Genomic DNA, 20104 nt, shown 5'->3' with positions numbered 1-20104 from the left:
GTCTCGGATGCCTCCATGGTGCACACCGCTCCCCAAGGGCTCAGTCATGAGCCCTCAAGAGAAGGGCCCCTCTCTTCAGTTTTACAGCTTACCTTTCTCCTTTTCCAAGTTAGTTTTCTCTAAAAGTTTATTTCCTTTCTTCTTATGCTTTCCTTGACGGAGGATTTGGTCATCTTCATCAGCAGAAATGTCCTCCGCAAAACTGAGTTGAGATATACTGCTTCCTAGATGCCAGAGTGACAGACTGTCAGCTTCCCCAAGCGCTTGAGAGTCTGCCCCAGGGGCCTAAGAGCCCCCTCCCAATTTCTGCCTCATCATCATCGTTCCTCACTGTTTCTCCCACCCAAACCTGAGCGCCGCTGACACAGGAATTACAGACTTAAAAAAGCTTTGTGGGTTTCTCAACCAAGGCAAGGCAAGGGATCACAAGCCCTCGGTGACACCCTCCATGGCTGCACTCTGGGGGCCTGGCTAATGTGGTCTCTGCATTCCAACCAGCTCACTGGTGCCCTTCCCAATTCCAAGTGTCCCTAGTGCATGAGGGGTATGGGGTGACTTCACTGACTTGTCCAAACGTAACAGCAAATGAAAGGGATCCTGAGAAATTACTTTTTTACCTTCATAGAGTATCCAATTAAAACCTCCCTAGGCCACTGCAAATCCATCTAGTTTAAACAATAAAAACCAAACCAAAACATCGCAGTACCCACACACGAGAGCAGTCTGCCCTCTCACTTTGGCGGTTAGGGGAGAGCCCAGGATAGGAAGGCCGGCAGGCTGCAGGGGGCCCTAGGCTTGTGTCACTTCCCATGGCTGTACTGTGGTATGACTAGGTAAGGGCTAGTCTTTCTTTCTTAAAAGTTGGGGTCTTGGCCGGGCGCGGTGGCTCAAGCCTCTAATCCCAGCACTTTGGGAGGCCAAGATGGGCGGATCACGAGGTCAGGAGATTGAGACCATCCTGGCTAACACAGTGAAACCCCGTCTCTACTAAAAAAAAATACAAAAAACTAGCCGGGCGTGGTGGCGGGCGCCTGCGCCACCATGCCTGGCTAATTTTTTCATTTTTAGTAGATATGAGGCCTCGCTATTTTGCCTGGGCTAAAGACTATTATTTCTTATTAGAGGTTTTCAGTAAAGTTCTTTCAATCCTGTTTCTCAGCGTTTGGCATCAACGCCCCCAGTGGAGTCCATATTCATGAAAAACACCGTGAATGATGATTCTCGGCGCACCTCACCTTCAGAGAGGTCTTGGAATCTAAAAATAAAAAAATAAAAATAAAAAAAATTAAAAAAAGTAACAAATGTTCATAAAGAAATCCCTTCTGTCTTCTGTAGACATATGTATTTAATTTTAAAAATACAAGCCATAGTTAAATATTTGTTAATTCACGTTCTCCTCCAGGAGGGGAGGCTAGACAGGAAATTCCGTGAGGGAAAGGTGGTGCAATACAAAGGCCAAAAAGCTCAAGGCCAGTGCTGCCCTCGGTTACTGTCAATACCAGCAAGGACATGGCGGGCCAAAGATGCAACTTGGCGCACCCAAATCAAACTAAGAAATTCAATTTTTTGTTTCGGAAGGCAGAAATAGCTTAGGTCTCTGCTTACGTTCAATTCTCCAGTGGAGAAAGGCAAAGCCATGTTTTGCTTTATACAATTTTTGTGCATTAGAACAAACAAGAAGCATCGAAGCGCAGCGTGGGCAGGTGCACGGGGGAGGAGACACTGGATAGCAGGGACCTCGGGCAAGCTAGGACCACCCTGTGCCCTGGGAACCCAGCTGGGAAATGGGCAGAACTACAGGAGTTACTTTCTGGTGGCTTAACATGGAATACTTGAATGTATGCAAAGTACTCAGAGCAGTGCCCGGCTCCTAGAGTGTGATCAGACAGTTGTCACTAATGACAGCAAGCCACGCATGAGGCCCTCCATGAATTCCAGGTCATCATGTCACTATGGTCAGAGCGATGTCAATGCTGACAGCTGAATTAACTAACACTTTTGGCATAGCCACATGGGAGGGAGGGGAGAGGTAAAGAATTAACCCTATCTATCTCAGTAGCACACCAGCAGAAGACACCTAAATAGCAGCTTCACATCAGTTTCTGGTTGGTTCATTTCACACATGAATACGCTTCACATCACTCTAAGGCAGCTAAGAGATGAGTATGGCTGCACTGGAAGAATGGAACCTGAGGGGTGGGACTGCTGTTTCCATTAAGCTTTTCAGTTTACATGTGTCTATTACATTGCTATGCACAAATGCATTAAAGGACAAAAAAAGAAGAAAGAAAAAAGATAAGCATGCAGATGGCTCGTCCCACACCAGGAGATGGGAACTAAAGGAATGATGATGTCAGAACCCTCCCTCTAGTCACTGACTTCTTGATGAGTTTGGAGAGGCGCTTCCTGTTGAAGGGGGGCGTGTTCTTCCTGCTGGTCATTTCCAGGAGTCGATCAGCAACAGCCTTATAGTCAAACTAGGCAGGAAGAGAAACTAAACATAAGTCTGCAGCCAAACAACACTGCCTGACTTGGACTTTTACATCTGCTAGTAAGAGAAGCCCCTACTGAAGCATTTGACAACAGACGGGCTAAACAAGCATGTGCTGGGACTTGGCCACCAGGAGCACAAGCACTACCTTTGAAAAATGTGTGTTCTGTTTATTCCTGGAAGAAGCTGGGTAAGTAATTCTTTTTTTTTTTTTTTTCTAAATTGTGATAGAGTACCCACAACAAAATTTACCTGGGTGTGCTTTTTTTTTTTTTTTTTTTGAGGCACAGTCTCTGTCACCCAGGCTGGAGTGCAGTGGCGTGATCTCGGTTCACTGCAACCTCAGCCTCCCGGGTTCAAGTGATTCTCCTGCCTCAGCCTCCCGAGTAGCTGGGATTACAGGTGCGCACGGTTGTGTTTTTGTATTTGTTTTTGAATTTGTAGTAGAGACGGAGTTTCACTGTGTAGGCCAGGCTGGTCTCGAACTCCTAACCTAAGGTGATCTGCCCACCTTGGCCTCCCAAAGTGCTGGGATTACAGGTGTGAGCCAGTGCACCCGGCCGGAGGGTGTGCTTCTTTTTACACTGAAGCTAGATTTGCAATCTGTACTTGGCAAACTTTTTTTTATTTGACAAGTGCCACTAGAGCTGGCTCCGTGGTAGAGAACAGAGCAAAGCTTAGCCATTCAAAGTAAGTGCTACTATCTCTTTCAAAACCCCATTGTATTTACATTTCCTTGTCTCCAATAAGGTTATTCTCAGGAAGGTGACATTTAGTGACTGAAGGGATTAAAAAGGAGTTTACACTTCAGGCCTTATAGCTTAACTAGCTGTGACCCTAATTCTGTAGTCAGGCTACTCCACAGCAAATCCATATTCTATAAAAAGCAACAACTGCCACCCACCTGGAGAAGGGGTCCTGTGTCCTCAAAGGTTCCGCAGTCATCTCTTCCTCTTTCATCACTGAGTCCATCTTTTCTGGAATGATTTTTGCCCAGTGCTGTCAAAATATACCCAGAGACCAAATTCTTGACATATCAAATACACAGAAGTGACTACTTCCACAGAAGCCACTGTCTAATTAGGTGTCTCTTAACAAAAAAGAAGGTTGGGCACGGTGGCTCACGCTTGTAATTCCAGCACCGTGGGAGTTGAGGTTGGTAGATCACTTGAGGTCAGGAATTCTAGATCAGCCTGGGCAACACGGCGAAAACCCATCTCCACTAAAAATACAAAAATTAGCTGGGCGTGGTTGCGGGTGCCTGTAATCCCAGCTACTCAGGAGGCTGAGGCATGAGAATCGCTTGAACCCAGGAGGCAGGGGTTGCAGTGAGCCAAGATCGCGCCACTGCACTCCAGCCTGGGTGACAGCGAGACTCCATCTCAAAAAAATAAAAAACGAAAGAAAATTTCTTTCAGGAGAAAAACTCTGCAAAGACATTTATAATTTCCCAGGACATTTTGATTGTTCAGGCTATGGGAATGGAAATAAGTCTGGGAAAAAGCACATGTTTTGCCTTTTGCACCCATAAAACCCCAGTTCCCTGCTGCCTTCCATGATTCCCTCCCCCACACACTGTCCCGTTAGGACGAAGGCTGTGGTGAATGGGAAGCTCCTGTCCAGGGACGCAGGCAAGCGGATGGGACACTGCATCGCCCTGGACCACCAGGGGTAGGAGCATGGATGCAGGAGTCTGGCCCTAGTCTCAGGTCAGTTTAGGACCTTGGTGAGAACCTGTCACAGCAGTACAGTCACTTCACGAGCATGCTTCAGGAAACAGAAGCCAATATTAACGCAACTTTTAGCACTTAAAACATTCAGAGTGTTACAACTTATGAAGAAGCAGATTAAACAGACTCAGGAGAACTCAAAATTATCTTAAACATGTACTGTTTCTGGAACCCTCTAAGCTTATTAGTGGTGTGGCATCAGGGTGAGGCCTGGGGAGGATGGGGCAGGTGCAGCACGCATTTGATGAATGCAACTGGGAGGGAACGTCTGGAACTGCACTTGGAAGAGAGTCTGTGTCCAGGTTAGGCTGACAGAAATGTGGGGAGCGGAGGGACCCAGAGACTACTCCCATGTGGTCCCATGACCACGTGACACTTGCTCCAGGTCCTTAGTCAACTCTGTTATCTACACCAAACTTAAAATCAGACTATTTCTTTTTTTATTGTTTTGTTTTAGAGATGGGGGTCTCATTATGTGGCCCAAGCTGGTCTCAAATTCCTGGGCTTAAGTGATCTTCCCATCTTGGCTTTCCAAAGTACTAGGATTATAGGCATGAGCCCCCACACCCAGACTAGACTATTTCTTTTATTCTTTCTTTTTTGAAACAGGGGCGCTGGTAGTTCTGTTGCCCAGGATGCAGTGCAGTGACATGACCATGATTCACGGCAGCCTCAACCTCCCGGGTTCAACTGATCCTCCCAGCTCAGCCTTCTGAGTAGCTGAGACCACAGGTATGTGCCACCATGCTTGGCTAACTGTAAAATTTTTATAGAATCAGAGTCTTGTTATGTTGCCCAAGCTGGTCTCCAACTCCTAGGTTCAAGCGATCCTCCCACCTCAGGCTCCTAAAGTGCTGGGATTACGGGTGTGAGCCACCATGCCTGGCCAGAGTATTTTTTCTTTCTTTTAAAGATTCTTGGCCGGGCACAGTGGCTCACGCTTGTAATCCCAACACTTTGGGAAGCCCAGGCAGGTGGAATACCTGAGGTCGGGAGTTCGAGACCAGCCTGACCAACAGGGAGATACAAATTTTGCCGGGCATGGTATGGTGGTGCATGTCTGTAATTCCAGCTACTTGGGAGGCTGAGGCAGGAGAATCGCTTGAACCCGGGAGGTGGAGGTTGCAGTGAGCCGAGATTGCGCCATTGTACTCCAGCCTGGGCGACAAGAATGAAACTCCGTCTCCAAAAAACAAAATAAAATAAATAAATAAATAAATAAATAAATAAATAAATTTACTTCCTGAAATTACTTCCTGTTGACCAGGTCTAAAAATTAAAAAGAAAAAAAAAAAAAGAGTCTTTATTCTATCTATCTATCTAGCTATCTGTTTATTTATTTATTTTTTGAGACAGGGTTTTGCTTGGTTGCCCAGGCTAGAGTGCAGTGGCACGATCTCAGCTCACTTCAGCCTCTGCTTCCTGGGTTCAAGTGATTCTCCCGCCTCAGCCTCCCAAGTAGCTGGAACTACAGGCACATGCTACCATACCTGGCTAATTTTTGTACTTTTTGGTAGAGACTTGGTTTCACCATGTTGGCCAGGCTGGTCTTGAACTCCTGACCTCAAGTTATCCAACCGCCTGGGCTTCCCAAAGTGCTGGGATTACAGGCCTGAGCCACCGCACCTGGCCGACCCTGTCTCTAAATAAATAAATAAAACATTTTGGTTTATCCTTCCAGATGTTTTAAAAGCACAAACAGTCCTAGCCAGAGCAATCACACAAAAATAAATAAATGGCATCCAAACTGGTATGAGGAAGTCAAAGTCGGTGTTTGCCGATGATACGATCATATACCTAGAAAACCCTAAAGACTCATCCGAAAAGCTCCTAGAACTGGTAAATGAATTCAGCAAAGTTTCAGGATACAAAATCAATGTACACGAATCAGTAGCACTGCTATACACCAACAACGACCAAGCTGAGAATCATATCAAGAACTCAATCCCTTCTTTTTTTTTTTTTTTTTTTTTTTTTTGAGACGGAGTCTCGCTCTGTCGCCCAGGCTGGAGTGTAGTGGCGCGATCTCGGCTCACTGCAAGCTCTGCCTCCCGGGTTCATGCCATTCTCCTGCCTCAGCCTCCCGAGTAGCTGGGACTACAGGCGCCCGCCACCTCGCCCGGCTAGTTTTTTGTATTTTTTAGTAGAGACGGGGTTTCACCGTGTTGGCCAGGATGGTCTCGATCTCCTGACCTCGTGATCCGCCCGTCTCGGCCTCCCAAAGTGCTGGGATTACAGGCTTGAGCCACCGCGCCCGGCCAAACTCAATCCCTTCTACAACAGCTGCAAAAAACCCCCCACCAAAACAACGACAACAAAAAACAAAACAAACAACAAAACCTCAAAAACCTTAGGAATATACCTAACCAAGGATGCAGAAGATCTCTACAGGAAACTACAAAACACCGCTGAAAGAAGTCACTGATGACACAAACTAATGGAAACACAGAAGCACATCCCATGCTCACGGATGGGTAGAATCAATATTGTGAAAACGACCATACTGGCAAAAGCAATCTACAGATTCAATGCAATTCCCATAAAAATACCATCATCATTCTTCACAGAACTAGAAAAAACAATCCTAAAATTCATGTGGAACCAAAAAAGAGCCTGCATAGCCAAAGCAAGACTAAGCAAAAATAGTAAATCTGGAGGCTGGGAGTAGTGGCTCATGCCTGTAATCCCAGCACTTTGGGAGGCTGAGGCTGGTGGATCACTTGAGGTCAGGAGTTCGAGATCAGCCTGGTCAGCATGGTGAAACCCTATCTCTACTAAAAATACAAAGACATATTAGCCAGGTGTGGTGGCGCCTGCCTATAATTCCAGCTACTAGGGAGGTTGGGGCATGAGAATCGCTTGAACATGGGAGGCAGAGGCTGCAGTGAGCTGAGATCGCACCATTGCACTCCAGCCTGGCTGACACAGCAAGACTCTGATCCTGCCCTGCAAAAAAACCCCCAAAAAACAAAAACCCCCAAAAAACCCAGAGACATCAGAATACCCAATTTCAAACTATACTATAAAGCTATAGTCACCATAATGGCATGGTATTGGTAATGGTATAAAAATAGGCACATAGACCAATGGAACAGGAGAACCCAGAAATAAACCCAAATACTTACACTCAATCGATCTTCAACCAAGCAAACAAACACAAAGCGTAAGGAAAGGACACCCTATTCAAAAATGGTGCTGGGATAATTGTGAAGCCACATGTAGAAGAATTAAACTGGATCCTCATCTCTCACCTTACAGAAAAATCAGCTCGGCCGGGCGCGGTGGCTCATGCCTGTAATCCCAGCACTTTGAGAGGCTGAGGTGGGTGGATCACGAGGTCAGGAGTTTGAGACCATCCTGGTTAACACAGTGAAACTCCGTCTCTACTAAAAATACAAAAAATTAGCCAGGCGTGGTGGTGGGCGCCTGTAGTCCCAGCTACTTGGGAGGCTGAGGCAGGAGAATGGCGTGAACCCGGGAGGCGGAGCTTGCAGTGAGCTGAGATCGCGCCACTGCACTCCAGCCTGGGCAACAGAGTGAGACTCTGTCTCCAAAAAGAAAAATCTAAAAGCAAATGCAATGAAAACAAAAATAGATGGGACCTAATTAAATTAAAAATCTTCTGCACAGCAAAAGAAATAATCAGCAGAATAAAACAGAATGGGAGAAAATATTTGCCAATTATGCAGTCAACAAAGGACTAATATCCAGAATCTACAAGAAACTCAAACAAATCAGTAAGAAAAAAAAATCCCATCAAAAAGTGGGCTAAGGACATAAACAGCCAATTCTCAAAAGAAGATATACAAATGGTCTACAGACATATGGAAATGCAAATGAAAACCATAATGAGATACCACCTCACTCCAGCAAGAATGGCCATAATTTAAAAAATCAAAAAATAATAGATGTTGGTGGCTGGGCATGGTGGCTCATGCCTGTAATGCCTGCACTCTGGGAGGCAGAGGTGGGTGTATTACCTGAGGTCAGGAGTTTGAGACCAGCCTGGCCAACATGATGAAACCCATCTCTACTAAAATGCAAAAAATTAGCTGGGCCTGGTGGCAGGTGTCTGTAATCCCAGTTTCTTAGGAGGCTGAGGCAGAAGAATCGCTTGAACCTGGGAGGTGGAGGTTGCAGTGAGCTGAGATGGCACCACTGCACTCCAGCCTGGGCAACAAGAAGCAAAACTCCGTCTCAAAAAAAAAAAAAAAAAAAGATGTTGGCACAGACGTGGTGAAAAGGGAAGACTTCTATACTGCTGGTGGGAATGCAAACTAGTACAGCCACTTTGGAAAACAATATGGAGATTCCTTAAAGAACTAAAGGTAAATCTATCATTGATCCAGCAATCCCACTGCCGGGTACCTACCCAGAGGAAAAGAAGTCACTGTATGAAAAATACACTTGCACACGCATGTTTATAGCAGCACAATCCACAGCTGTGAAAACATGGAACCGGCCTGAATGCCCACTGATCAGTGAGTGGATGAAGAAAATGTGGTATATATACCGTGGAATACTACTCAGCATAAAAAGGAATGAAATAATGGTATCCACAGCAACCTGGATAGAGCTGGAGAACATTATTCTAAGTGAAGTAACTCAGGAATGGAAAACCAAAACATTTTATGTTCTCACTTAAAAGTGGGAGCTAAGCTATGATGATGCAAAGGCTGAAGAATGATACAATGGGCTTTGGGGACTCAGGGGAAAGGGTGGGAGGCGGGTGAGGGATAAAAGACTACACATTGGGTACAGTGTACACTGCTCGGGTGACGGGTGTACCAAAATCTCAGAATTCACCACTAAAGAACTTATCCATGTAACCCAAACCACCTGTTCCCCCTAAATTATCAAAATAAATAAAATGGCCGGGCACGGTGGCTCAAGCCTGTAATCCCAGCACTTTAGGAGGCCAAGACGGGCGGATCACGAGGTCAGGAGATCGAGACCATCCTGGCTAACACGGTGAAACCCCGTCTCTACTAAAAAATACAAAAAACTAGCCGGGCGAGGTGGCGGGTGCGTGTAGTCCCAGCTACTCAGGAGGCTGAGGCAGGAGAATGGCGTAAACCCGGGAGGCGGAGCTTGCAGTGAGCCGAGATCCGGCCACTGCACTCCAGCCCGGGCAACAGAGCCAGACTCCGTCTCAAAAAAAAAAAAAAAAAAAAAAAAAAAAATTAAATAAGATAACCTTTTATGAAAAAAAAAATAAAAGCACAAAAATAAACGTTTAAAAACAAATCTGATGCACAACTATTATATAGCCATAATAATTAAAGAAAACCCAAACAACAAATCAGGCTCCTTCTCCATAGAGTTGGTGCTGGGCTTTAAAAAATACATATATATGTATATTAATATTCCTTCGGTCCTTAGTTTTTAGGAACTTTGCTTTCAAATGGTTATATAACACTTCAAAAGCAGGTAAACTGTGACCTAACCATTCCCCTCATTTTGTGCATTCAGATAAAGCACTGAGAGTTTGGACGGGTCTGCAACTTCAAAAGCATATTCTACCTTAAGTCTGCAGACACAAAACAGTAGTAAGAACGATGCCAGTCCACAGTGGGCATGTAAACATCCCAAGAAAAAGAACCTTGAAGGAAGTCGTGAGTTGAGAAAGGACAGCCACAGAAACAAGCATACGTCCCTCGAGTAACCCGTAGGAATGAGGCCACGCTAAGGTGTTGAAATACGTCAAACAAAACAACAAAGCAAACAAAAAGCACCAGAAAGCACTAGCAGTGACGATGTAAAATCCTTGAGGAGAGTCCTGAGATCCTGGGAGGTACAGAAAGCACTAGCAGTGACAATGGTAAAATCCTTGAGGAGAGTCCTGAGATCCTGGGAGGTACAGAAATGTGCGTATGCCACATGGGACAGGTCTCAGGTCTCCCTATAGCCCCGCTAGGCACCCTCCAGGCACAATGAACCCAGCTCTGCTGCTTTTCGTGGGAAGGCTGAGGCAGAGTCATCAACTCTAGGTTGCATTCAGTAAGATGCCAACAAATATATTAAGAACTGTTTGTCTGAGGAGGATTTTACCAGAAAGAAAGCTAGACTGACCAAGAACATCCTCCTACCTGTCTTCTTTTTACTGACAGCTCTTCTCATGGACACCTCATTTTCAGGTATCTCCTCAGCAGAGAGGTCACCATGGCCCACTTTTGTCTTCTGTTCCTCCATTGTCTCCTCAGGCACAAAAGGAGACTGATCTACGATAGCTTCGAAGACGCCCCGAGCTATGGTCTGCACCAGGGTGTGGCTGAGGGTAGAAGCACAGTGGAGAGCATGTGATTAGAACGAACGGCCTGGCCTTCTGGCTTCAGGAGTGCAGAGGGAAGCCCTGCACACGTGGCTGTGGTCTGGAGTGGCCCCTACGGGCCAGCAAGCATCTGCGAGGAACTGCCTAAGTGCCACCCAACAGGCATGGGACGCTCAGCAGTCAGATCTTTGGGCGTGGGAGGGCATTCCTGGAATGAGTGAGTCAAATACTGAAGGTAGAAGAGCCAAATCACTGCTCAAAGCTTCGGCCGACTTCTCCAGCTGCTCTCTGCTGTGAAGCACTGTCCTGGGTACCCGGCGACAGGATGCATGACGGCAAGCAACTCCCCATGAGCAAGTGCCCGGAGCAGTGGGGACCAAGTGCCATGGAGCAATGGGGACCAAGTGCCACGGAGCAGTGGGGACCAAGTGCCACGGAGCAGTGGGGACCAAGTGCCATGGAGCAGTGGGGACCAAGTGCCACGGAGCAGTGGGAACCAACATGGGGATCACTTACTCCTTAGTCTTCGCAGCGATCTTGCAGAATGGATCGATAAACTTGAGATTCTGATCTGCTAAAAGCTGTAATTTAGAAAAAGGGAAAAATTGAGAAACAGCCTTGCCCTTCTTGACATGTCCTTCTTGAAAAAGGGACCATTCACATCTTTGACAAAAGTGGAGTTAGACCAAGCAATGCCTGTCTCACACAGCCCCAAGGCGCCCCTAGGGAACGCCACAGAAGCCGGGAGCCAGGCTGAAGATCGAGGCCGCCCTCCAGCTACTTGGTATCTCAGTGCAGTGGCTGGAGAAAGGCACCCAGCCCAACAGGCACGATCCTATCCGCCCAACATACAGAACAAGGGTGCCCAAACCTGTGACTTCCCCGAGCCATGCTGGAAGAATTGTCCTGGGCCACACATAAAATACACAAACACTAACAATAGCTGATGACCTAAAAATAAAATAAAATGCAAAAAAAAAAAAAAAGAAAAAAATCTCATAATATTTTAAGAAAGTTTATGAATTTGTGTTGGGCCACATTCAAAGCTGCCCTGGGCCCCATGCAGCTCTCAGGCGGCGGGCTGGACAAACCTGATATAGGACATACGTCCACTTCCTCTACAAGAGGGGTCATAGGGACAGTGCCTCCACGTGTGAGACAAAAGAATTATTGTTTTGAATACAACATATTTTCTTTTAACTAAAAAAAATACCTGTTCCCTGCAAAACATCTGTGAAAGAAAAGCAAAATCTGTGCATGTTCCCACATCCAGAGAATCATTTGCATACTAAAAAATGTATGTTTCCTTTCCAGCCTTTTGTCTCTTTATGAGTATATACCTTAAAAATGTCTACCATTTGCATAGCTTTTCCTACGGCTTTATAAAGCTCCCTAGATCCTGAGCACTCCCCCGTGTTAGTGAGTTCTTCATTGGAGTCTGTAGCTTGCTTTCAATTCTATTTTACAGGTAAGACTGTCATGTACATCCTCAGTGCACAAATCCCGCCCCACTAGCTGCCTAGGACACATTCCCAGACAGGACTGAAGCAATTCACACTGCTACAGTCGCTGGTCATGCGAAGTGCCATCCCACAGCAATTCACTGGCAACTACTGCAAACACTGGTGGCCGTCTCACCCCATGGACAGCCTGTCGGCAGCTGCTTACCTCCTTCCCCCCAACTTTGGAGAGTTCATCCAGGTAAATATCAATGAAGTGGAACCTCACTCCATTAGGAGACTGACTCTCAGGACACAGGATCTCCTTCATCAGGACATCCAAGAAAACCTTGATTCGGCTAAAGAACCAAACACATGCTTCTGTTAATGACAGTACGCCAACACTTCTCACTTCCCAAAGAGAAACAAAAATACTCGGTCTGGTACCTACATAGCATAGCAATCAATGCAAGACTGAAATCATTTTACAAGGAAAAAAGCAACCACTTAAATCAGTATAAAATGTTGACTGTCATATATACTTAACTATTTTATGCCTTCTACTGGATTTCAATTCTCTGTAGGTAACAATGCATTGAGCTTCTCATGGTTTTCTACAAGTTCAGAAAACTTGACAGACACTCTACTACCGTTTAAGTTTTAAGGCTACCAGATGCTAACTCGAATAGTTTACTGACCTTTCTTCCCAGCCGTTTCGCTTCAAGACTTCAAAGGACTGCCTCAGGACCAGACGAATCAGCTAAAGATAGGCAATTTTTGTTTAAAAAAAAAAAAAAAAAGGAAAAGTAAGAAATATTTATCAGCTCAGCAGAATGAGGGGACCAATGAAATTGGTATGGCCTGGTTCCCAAAAGTAAAAAAATATTCACAACACTCATATTTAACTTCTAGATCAAAAAACATATTCAGAGCCAGGAGCAGTGGCTCACGCCTGTAACTGCAGCATTTTGGGAGGCTGAGGTGGGCAGATCATTTGAGGCCAGGAGTTCAAGACCACCCTGGCCAACATGGCAAACCCTCATCTCTACTAAAAATAGAAAAATTAGCCGGGCGTGGTGGTGGGCGTCTGTAGTCCCAGCTACTCAGGAGGCTGAGGCATGAGAATCACCGGGACCCAGGAGGTGGAGGTCGCAGTGAGCTGAGAGCGCGCCACTGCACTCCAGCCTGGGGAACAGAGTGAGAGAGACTCTGTCTCAAAAAATACCCAACATATTCACTAACGCTCCCCAAACTCATCCTTAAGAGCTGCAAAAGCTAAAACAGAGAAGCTTTCCAGGACACATTCAAATTCTTCCTTCACACTAAGCCTGTGGCTTGTTTTGCTTCACAAATAAGCCTTTCCATTGCTTTTAAGATAAAGGACATTCTTTTCCTCCCCGGAGTTTTTGAAGTAACTGTGGCAGATCTTACCATATAATATTTGTCCAGGCGCAGCCTGTCTATTCCTTTCCATTCTCGATTCATGGTTTGCCAAAAGGTCTGAATGAACAGGTGTTCTGCAGTGAACAAAAGGCTCTAAATACTTGGCTTCCACATCAACATATTAACATATAACAAGAAAATAATGAAGAGGAACAAACTAGCATTATTTATTATTCACTTTTCTCAGTCATTCTTGGGCAGCTAGAAAATGTTTGATAATTAAAAATACTCAATCATTTCTTTTACATTTATTTTTAAACATCACTTGGACTGTGTAGATCTTTTACTTTTTAATTTTTTAATTTTTGAGACGGGTCCCACTCTGTGGCCTAGGCTGGAGTGCAACGGCGAGATCTCAGCTCATTGCAACCTCTGCCTCTTGGGTTCAAGTGATTCTCCTGCCTCAGCCTCCCAAGTAGCTGGGATTACAGGTGAGCACCACCACACCTGGCTAATCTTCGTATTTTTAGTAAAGACGGGGTTTAACCATGTTGGCCAGGCTGGTCTCAAACTCCTGACCTCAGGTGATCCATCCACCTCGGCCTCCCAAAGTGCTGGGATTACAGGCATGAGCCACCGTGCCTGGCCTTGATCTTTTGTATTTAAATAAAAACAGAATAATAGGAAGGGCTGGCAACCTTGTAATGTTAGATTTGAATGTTCTCTGGAGCATTTTTCCTTTATCCACTGCAAAGCCACGTTCCTTCTAAAATAAAAAGATTCCTTGTTCTACTTCTAGTGACTCCTCCTACTACATTGGTACCTAACAATCAGTCCAAAACCATTAATTCTGACACTTATATAATCCATATAGAAACTCATATTTTTGTCTGATGAGAGGTGTCATCTGGGTGAGCTACAGCACAAAGCACTCAATTTTTCTCTTCTGACCCACAAAACTGGCACTTTTTTATTCAAAAACAATTTTTGTTGAGTTTTTGGTTTTATTTCTTTTTGCGTAATTCTTTTTTCATCTGTGCAAATCTATTATACATCATATGTAGAATTTTGTTCAATATGAGTCAGTTAATATTCAGAGCACGCTGGGGGTTGTTGAAATCATTAGGATGGTTTTCCGAAGAGCGTTAAGCAGAACAAACGAAGTCTGCTGCCTTTTTCTTCCTTTGTAAGCAATCAATGCCTGACACAGAAGCACCCTAACTCATTTCTTTTCTCTCCGGTTGAGACACCAGGAGTGGTGTCTTCTGTGTATTTATTTATTACCAGTGATGGCTCTGTTCTTGGGAAGATGAACCTGGCATCCAGAGATCACCATGGACCCTGCATCTGGCTCTCCAGGCTGCAAGTTAAAGTAACTCAGAATTTGAAGATTCTGGAGGATTGTTATTTCTAGAAGCATTTTCTGAAATCTCTGAGATGTCAAATTGATTCTCCCCAAGACACTTCGCCCTCTCACCAAGTCAATGACTAAGTTTATCACAGCTTTTAAAAACAGGAATGGCTTGTCCACTGACAGCTACACAATACCGGCACAAGGTTCCCATTAAACTAGCACGTCGGAAAACTTGGAAGGAAGGAGAACAACAGGACTTACGAGCTGCTGAGTTGTTAACAGCGTGGACTAGCTGTGCGATGGTGTTGGCGAGCTCTTCCTGCAGAGGCGGGGTTGGGGAGAAAAATGGGGGTCATCGTGGGCCAACATGAGATGCTCGTGCCGCGGCCTGCTTCCTCCTCCCACTTCTGCTGGCGGGAAGGTCTGCGCCTCTTGTTACTTCCACTAAGAAGTATGTATCCGAATATCTGAATTTTATCAAATGTGTAATTTCCAATACTGATGGACTATTATGCTAACTTGGTATGTCTGCAAGAACTGTGTTAAGCTACATGTTTAAAAAAGCATCCTAGTTATCAGTTCAAATGAACTAGAAATGAAATAATTTAGTTATCAGTTCTTGGCTTTATAACTATATCTGGCCATGTGCGGTTGCTCACGCCTGTAATCCCAGCACTTTGGGAGGCCGAGGCAGGTGGATCACCTGAGGTCAGGAGTTCAAGACCAGCCTGACCAAGATGGCACCCCCAACAGCTCTACTAAAACTTCAAAAATTAGCCAGGCGTACTGGCGTGTGCCTCTAGTTCCGGCTACTCGGGAGGCTGGGACAGAATTGCTTGAACTCGGAGGTAGAGGGTGCAGTGAGCCAAGATCGCGCCATTGCACTCCAGCCTGGGCCACAGAGCGAGACTCTGTCTCAAAGCAACAACCACCAAAAAACCCACATCTAAGCTGGGCATGGCAGCTCATGCCTGTAATGGGAGCCCGAGCACTTTGGCAGGCCAAGGCAGGCAGATCGCTTGAGTCCAGGAGTTCAACGCCAGCCTAGGCAACACAATGAGATCCAGTCTCTACAAAAAAATACAAAAATTAGCCAGGCCTGGAGGCGTGCACCTGTAGTCCCAGCTACTCGGGTGGCTGAGGCAGGAGGATCAGCTGAGCAATAAGGAGGCTGGGGCTGCAGTGAGCCATGATTGCACCACTGCACGTCAGCCTGGGCAACAGAGTGAGACTGTCAAAAAAACAAAACAAAAACAAAAACAAACAAAAACAAAACAAAAACAAAAACAAACAAAAAAACCACTTCACCATAATCCCAGAAATCCTGTGAAACACAAAGATAGCAGGGCAGACCCCACAGAGGTTAGATGTTGGGACGCTGACTGCACACCACGGGAAAGGCCTCCCCCAGCCTGGTCAGAGACAAGGTGGAATATGAAGGTAAACCCAGCCTTCTGGGCTCTGTCCTGGGTGAAGGGGTCCCTGGAAACACATGCCCTGCTGAGATGCAGCAGGCTCACTCTGGGGAGATGCCCCCTGTTCCTGAGGTTCCGTGAGAAAAGCACACTCCTCATAGGTCTCACTCACACAGCACCCGGTCTGTTTTCCTTTGTGGGAGAATGAGGTTCCTGTCCGTTGGTTTTCTTCCTCCACTAAAGCTGTTGGTTGTTACTTTTGAATGTAATATAGAAATATTTTGCCCTGCTCCTACTCAAAATATGTTCAGTAAAATAAAAATAAATTAAAACAAGTTATTACGCAGCATGGGAGAAATGGCAAGGCTGCATGTTAAAACCCAGAAAAGTAAAATCTCGCCCTGAGGACTTGGCATCTGCATCAGAGACCTGCAAGCACTTCTCCTCAAGGCTGGTTCTTCTACCTCAGAGGTGTCCAGTCTTTTGCCTCCCCTGAGCCACACTGGAAGAACTGTCTTGGGCCACACACAGAACACACTAACACTAATGATAGTGATGAGCCTTAAAAAAAAAATCTCACAAGGTCCTAAGAAAGTTTACGAATTTGTGTGGGGCTGCATTCAAAGCCATCCTGGGCCGCATGTGGCCCGTGGGTGGACAAGCTTCCTCTACCTCTACAGAGGCAGATCCGATCTACGTTCATGGGTCAGAACAAAGCTTTTAAAAAATGAAAGTCACTTCTTTAGTGTTGGCTTTGGTGGTGGGCTCAGCAGGCCCTGCAGAGAGAGACCGAGCCTGCCGCATGTTTGGATGACCGCGCAGGCACACTAGGCTTTAACAGGGAGGCTTTCGCGGAGCGCCTACCGCCTGCTCTGCGTGGAACCCGAAGCCCAGCGAAGCGGCTGCCTTGTCCTGGGTTTCAGTTAGTGCTCCTGTCATGCCATCCTTGACCACAGAAAATAAACTTACCAGAAGAGAGAAACTTTAAGTAACGTAAAACCTAGCATGGAACCTATCAAATTTTACAGAGAAATAGTAAATTGACAATGAATGCACATCTTTCATTTTATTTGAAAAGACAATTCACCTAACTGTGTTGACACTGCATCCCTTTCTATATGGACAAGAGGTAAGAAAATGACTCCTTGGGCCAGGCGCGGTGGCTCAAGCCTGTAATCCCTGCACTTTGGGAGGCTGAGACGGGCGGATCACGAGGTCAGGAGATCGAGACCATCCTGGCTAACACGGTGAAACCCCGTCTCTACAAAAAAATACAAAAAACTAGCCAGGCGAGGTGGCGGGCGCCTGTAGTCCCAGCTACTCGGGAGGCTGAGGCAGGAGAATCACTTGAACCCGGGAGGCGGAGCTTGCAGTGAGCTGAGATCCGGCCACTGCACTCCGGCCTGGGCGACAGAGTGAGACTCCGTCCCAAAAAAAAAAAAAAAAAAAAAAAAAAAAAAGAGAAAATGACTCCTTGAAGCATGACCGTCAGTGTGCGTCAGTGTATCGGGGGACTGGCATAGCGTGAGTGCTCAAGTCTCTTATCCAGCTACAGCAAGAACCAGGGAGCATGACAAAGGGAATGCACGTTACCTGTAGAAGGGGTTCATCCTGCACCCACATGCAGTAGAAGAGCCCCTTCCAGATTTTTAGAAGTTCTTCCTGACTGAAGCCTCCTGGAAGGCAAAACAGCACAAACATCTTAGAATCTATGCATCTCCTTTCTTAAAGTTTAGAAAGTGGTGAAGTATCACATACATTTTAATTCTCTTTCATTTGCACGTCTTTTTAAAAAATGGAAGCAAACATTTCCTTATTATTATAAAAGAAACATAAATAAATTACTACTGTACCTGCAGCTTTATCAGCTACAGGGTAGGGTGGCAGTGGTGGCCTGGCCTCAGCGTGAGGAAGCAAATGTCATCACAACACAAAATTCATGAACAAAGTAGTCACTTAGGAAATCAGCTCCCCCTTAAGGCCCTCCCTGCCCACCACGTGCAGCCATCCTGCACACTGACATTTTCGCTGGTCTTGTGAAGTAAAACTGCAAATCTTACAAGAAATGCGGGGGATGTGCTCATATGAAGCCCCAGCAATGGGCAGCCCCACTTCCGAGGAACAGAAAACCAGCCAGGCAGAGGACACAGGAGCTCCGAACAGTACATCTGAAAGTCAAAGGCCTGGGAAAGGGCCCGGGGACGCTGACACTACTTTGGAACATTTTTGCAAAAATGACCTTTTAAGGATCCTAGTATGAGGTCGAAAGTGGCTGCCTCCCAACCACCCTCCCTGTAACGGTGATCATTCACTGCGGCACCACCAGGGTTGGCTTTGTTCTGACTGTAGCTACTTAGGGATCTACCTCTGCCTTCATGATCTATGACTAAATGACCAGTCTCGTTCAGCCTTAGATCTCCTGAGTAGATCCCAGGTGTCATAAAGTATTGGCTGACTGACATAAAGAATCACAAAATGATAAGGTAGGTGTACACTCTTGGAGTTTCCGAGCCTATGGACCATGAAATTAGAACACAAACAGAAACCTCAAGTCTTGATGTGTGCTACAAATGGTCTTTATGAGGATTTTACTAGGAGATCCTAGGAGAAATCTTTTGGAGCAACAAAGTGCTATAAATTAGATGAATGCAAACAAATATTTAGAATCAATGTGATCTTAATACTCCAAAAGATGCTTAAAAAGTGACAAAAAGGGTTGGGCACAGTGGCTCATGCCTGTAATCCCAGGACTTTGGGAGGCTGAGGTGGGCGGATAACGAGGTCAGAAGATTGAGACCATCCTGGCTAACACGGTGAAACCACATCTCCACTAAAAATAAAAAAAAAATTAGCCAGGCGTGATGGCAGGCACCTGTAGTCCTAGCTACTCCGGAGGCTGAGGCAGGAGAATGGCGTGAACCCAGGAGGCGGAGCTTGCAGTGAGCCAAGATTGTGCCACTGCACTCCAGCCTGGGCGACAGAGCGAGACTTTGTCTCTTAAAAAAAAAAAAAAAAAAAAAAAAAAAAAGTGACAAAAAGACCTTTTTTGATGGACCAAAGTTTATTTAGTGTATTCATATTCAGAGTGCATTCACCTTAATTTATAGGTATTGATTTCCACTTTACTAAGGGTCTTTCTCCCATCAACAATTTTATAATGGTACATTTTGATTCTTTTTTTTTTTTTTGGGACAGAATCTTGCTCTGTTGCCCAGGCTGGAGTACAGTGGCACAATCTAGGCTCACTGCAACCTCCGCGTCCTGGGGTCAAGCGATTCTCCCGCCTCACCCTCAAGAGTAGTTGGGATTATAGGCTTGCGCCACCACACCTGGCTAATTTTTTGTATTTTTAGTGGAGACAGGGTTTCACCATGTTGGCCAGGCTGGTCCAGAACTCCCGACCTCAGGTGATCCACTGGCCTCGGCCTCCCAAAGTGCTGGGATTACTGGTGTGAGCCACCACACCCGGCCTGCATTTGGATTCTGATAGTTTTCCATGTAAAACCAAGATATCAGAAACTAACATAAAACTAGTTTATTAAAGTATATTTCCTTTCGCAGTTGGAGAGAAGATGTACCCTGGTTCTCTTGCCCTCTGGTTATGAACAAATCGTGCCTGGGGATCCTCACATGGCTAGTGTAAGTATGGTATGAGTGATAAACCCCACTAGAGCTGAGCCAACTGTGGTCATGATCGCAATAACTTTTTTTCTTGGTCACAGTGACGTGCACTTATATTTAATCATGTTCAAAGACCACATATATCCCCAGTGAATTAAAGGCTTTGGGCAAGGATCATAAATGGCTGCTAAAACATTAGATGAAAAGATATCACCCAGGCGTGGCAGCTCACTTGTGCTCAGGAGTTTGAGACCAGCCTGGGCAACACAGCAAGACCCAGTCTCTACAACACTGTACTCCAGTTGGGCAACAGAGCAAGACCCTGTCTTAAACACACACACACACATGCACACGCACACACCCCAGCAACAAAACCAAAAAATTGGCAGGGCATGGTGGC

At 45.7% G+C, this 20104-nt stretch overlaps 1 protein-coding gene across 1 annotated transcript in view; it reads right to left on the bottom strand.

The window, feature by feature from the left end:
• RRP1B (ribosomal RNA processing 1B) overlaps window positions 1–20104 on the bottom strand; it is a 37409-nt gene that overhangs the window by 9076 nt on the left and 8229 nt on the right. Inside the window, exons 2-12 of the mRNA XM_007969466.3 lie at window positions 17677–17759; window positions 14930–14987; window positions 13363–13448; window positions 12630–12691; window positions 12161–12290; window positions 11009–11073; window positions 10311–10492; window positions 3396–3490; window positions 2380–2477; window positions 1236–1255; window positions 93–224 (exon numbers count right to left, since the gene is read on the bottom strand). Of these exons, the coding sequence (XP_007967657.3) occupies window positions 93–224; window positions 1236–1255; window positions 2380–2477; window positions 3396–3490; window positions 10311–10492; window positions 11009–11073; window positions 12161–12290; window positions 12630–12691; window positions 13363–13448; window positions 14930–14987; window positions 17677–17759 (1011 nt within the window). The remainder of the gene's footprint in view (window positions 1–92; window positions 225–1235; window positions 1256–2379; window positions 2478–3395; window positions 3491–10310; window positions 10493–11008; window positions 11074–12160; window positions 12291–12629; window positions 12692–13362; window positions 13449–14929; window positions 14988–17676; window positions 17760–20104) is intronic.

Source organism: Chlorocebus sabaeus, chromosome 2 (genome assembly GCF_047675955.1).
Source record: "Chlorocebus sabaeus isolate Y175 chromosome 2, mChlSab1.0.hap1, whole genome shotgun sequence".
NCBI lineage: Eukaryota > Metazoa > Chordata > Mammalia > Primates > Cercopithecidae > Chlorocebus > Chlorocebus sabaeus.
The sequence above is the reverse complement of the archived record's forward strand: the minus strand, read 5'-3'. Positions and strand labels throughout refer to the sequence as shown.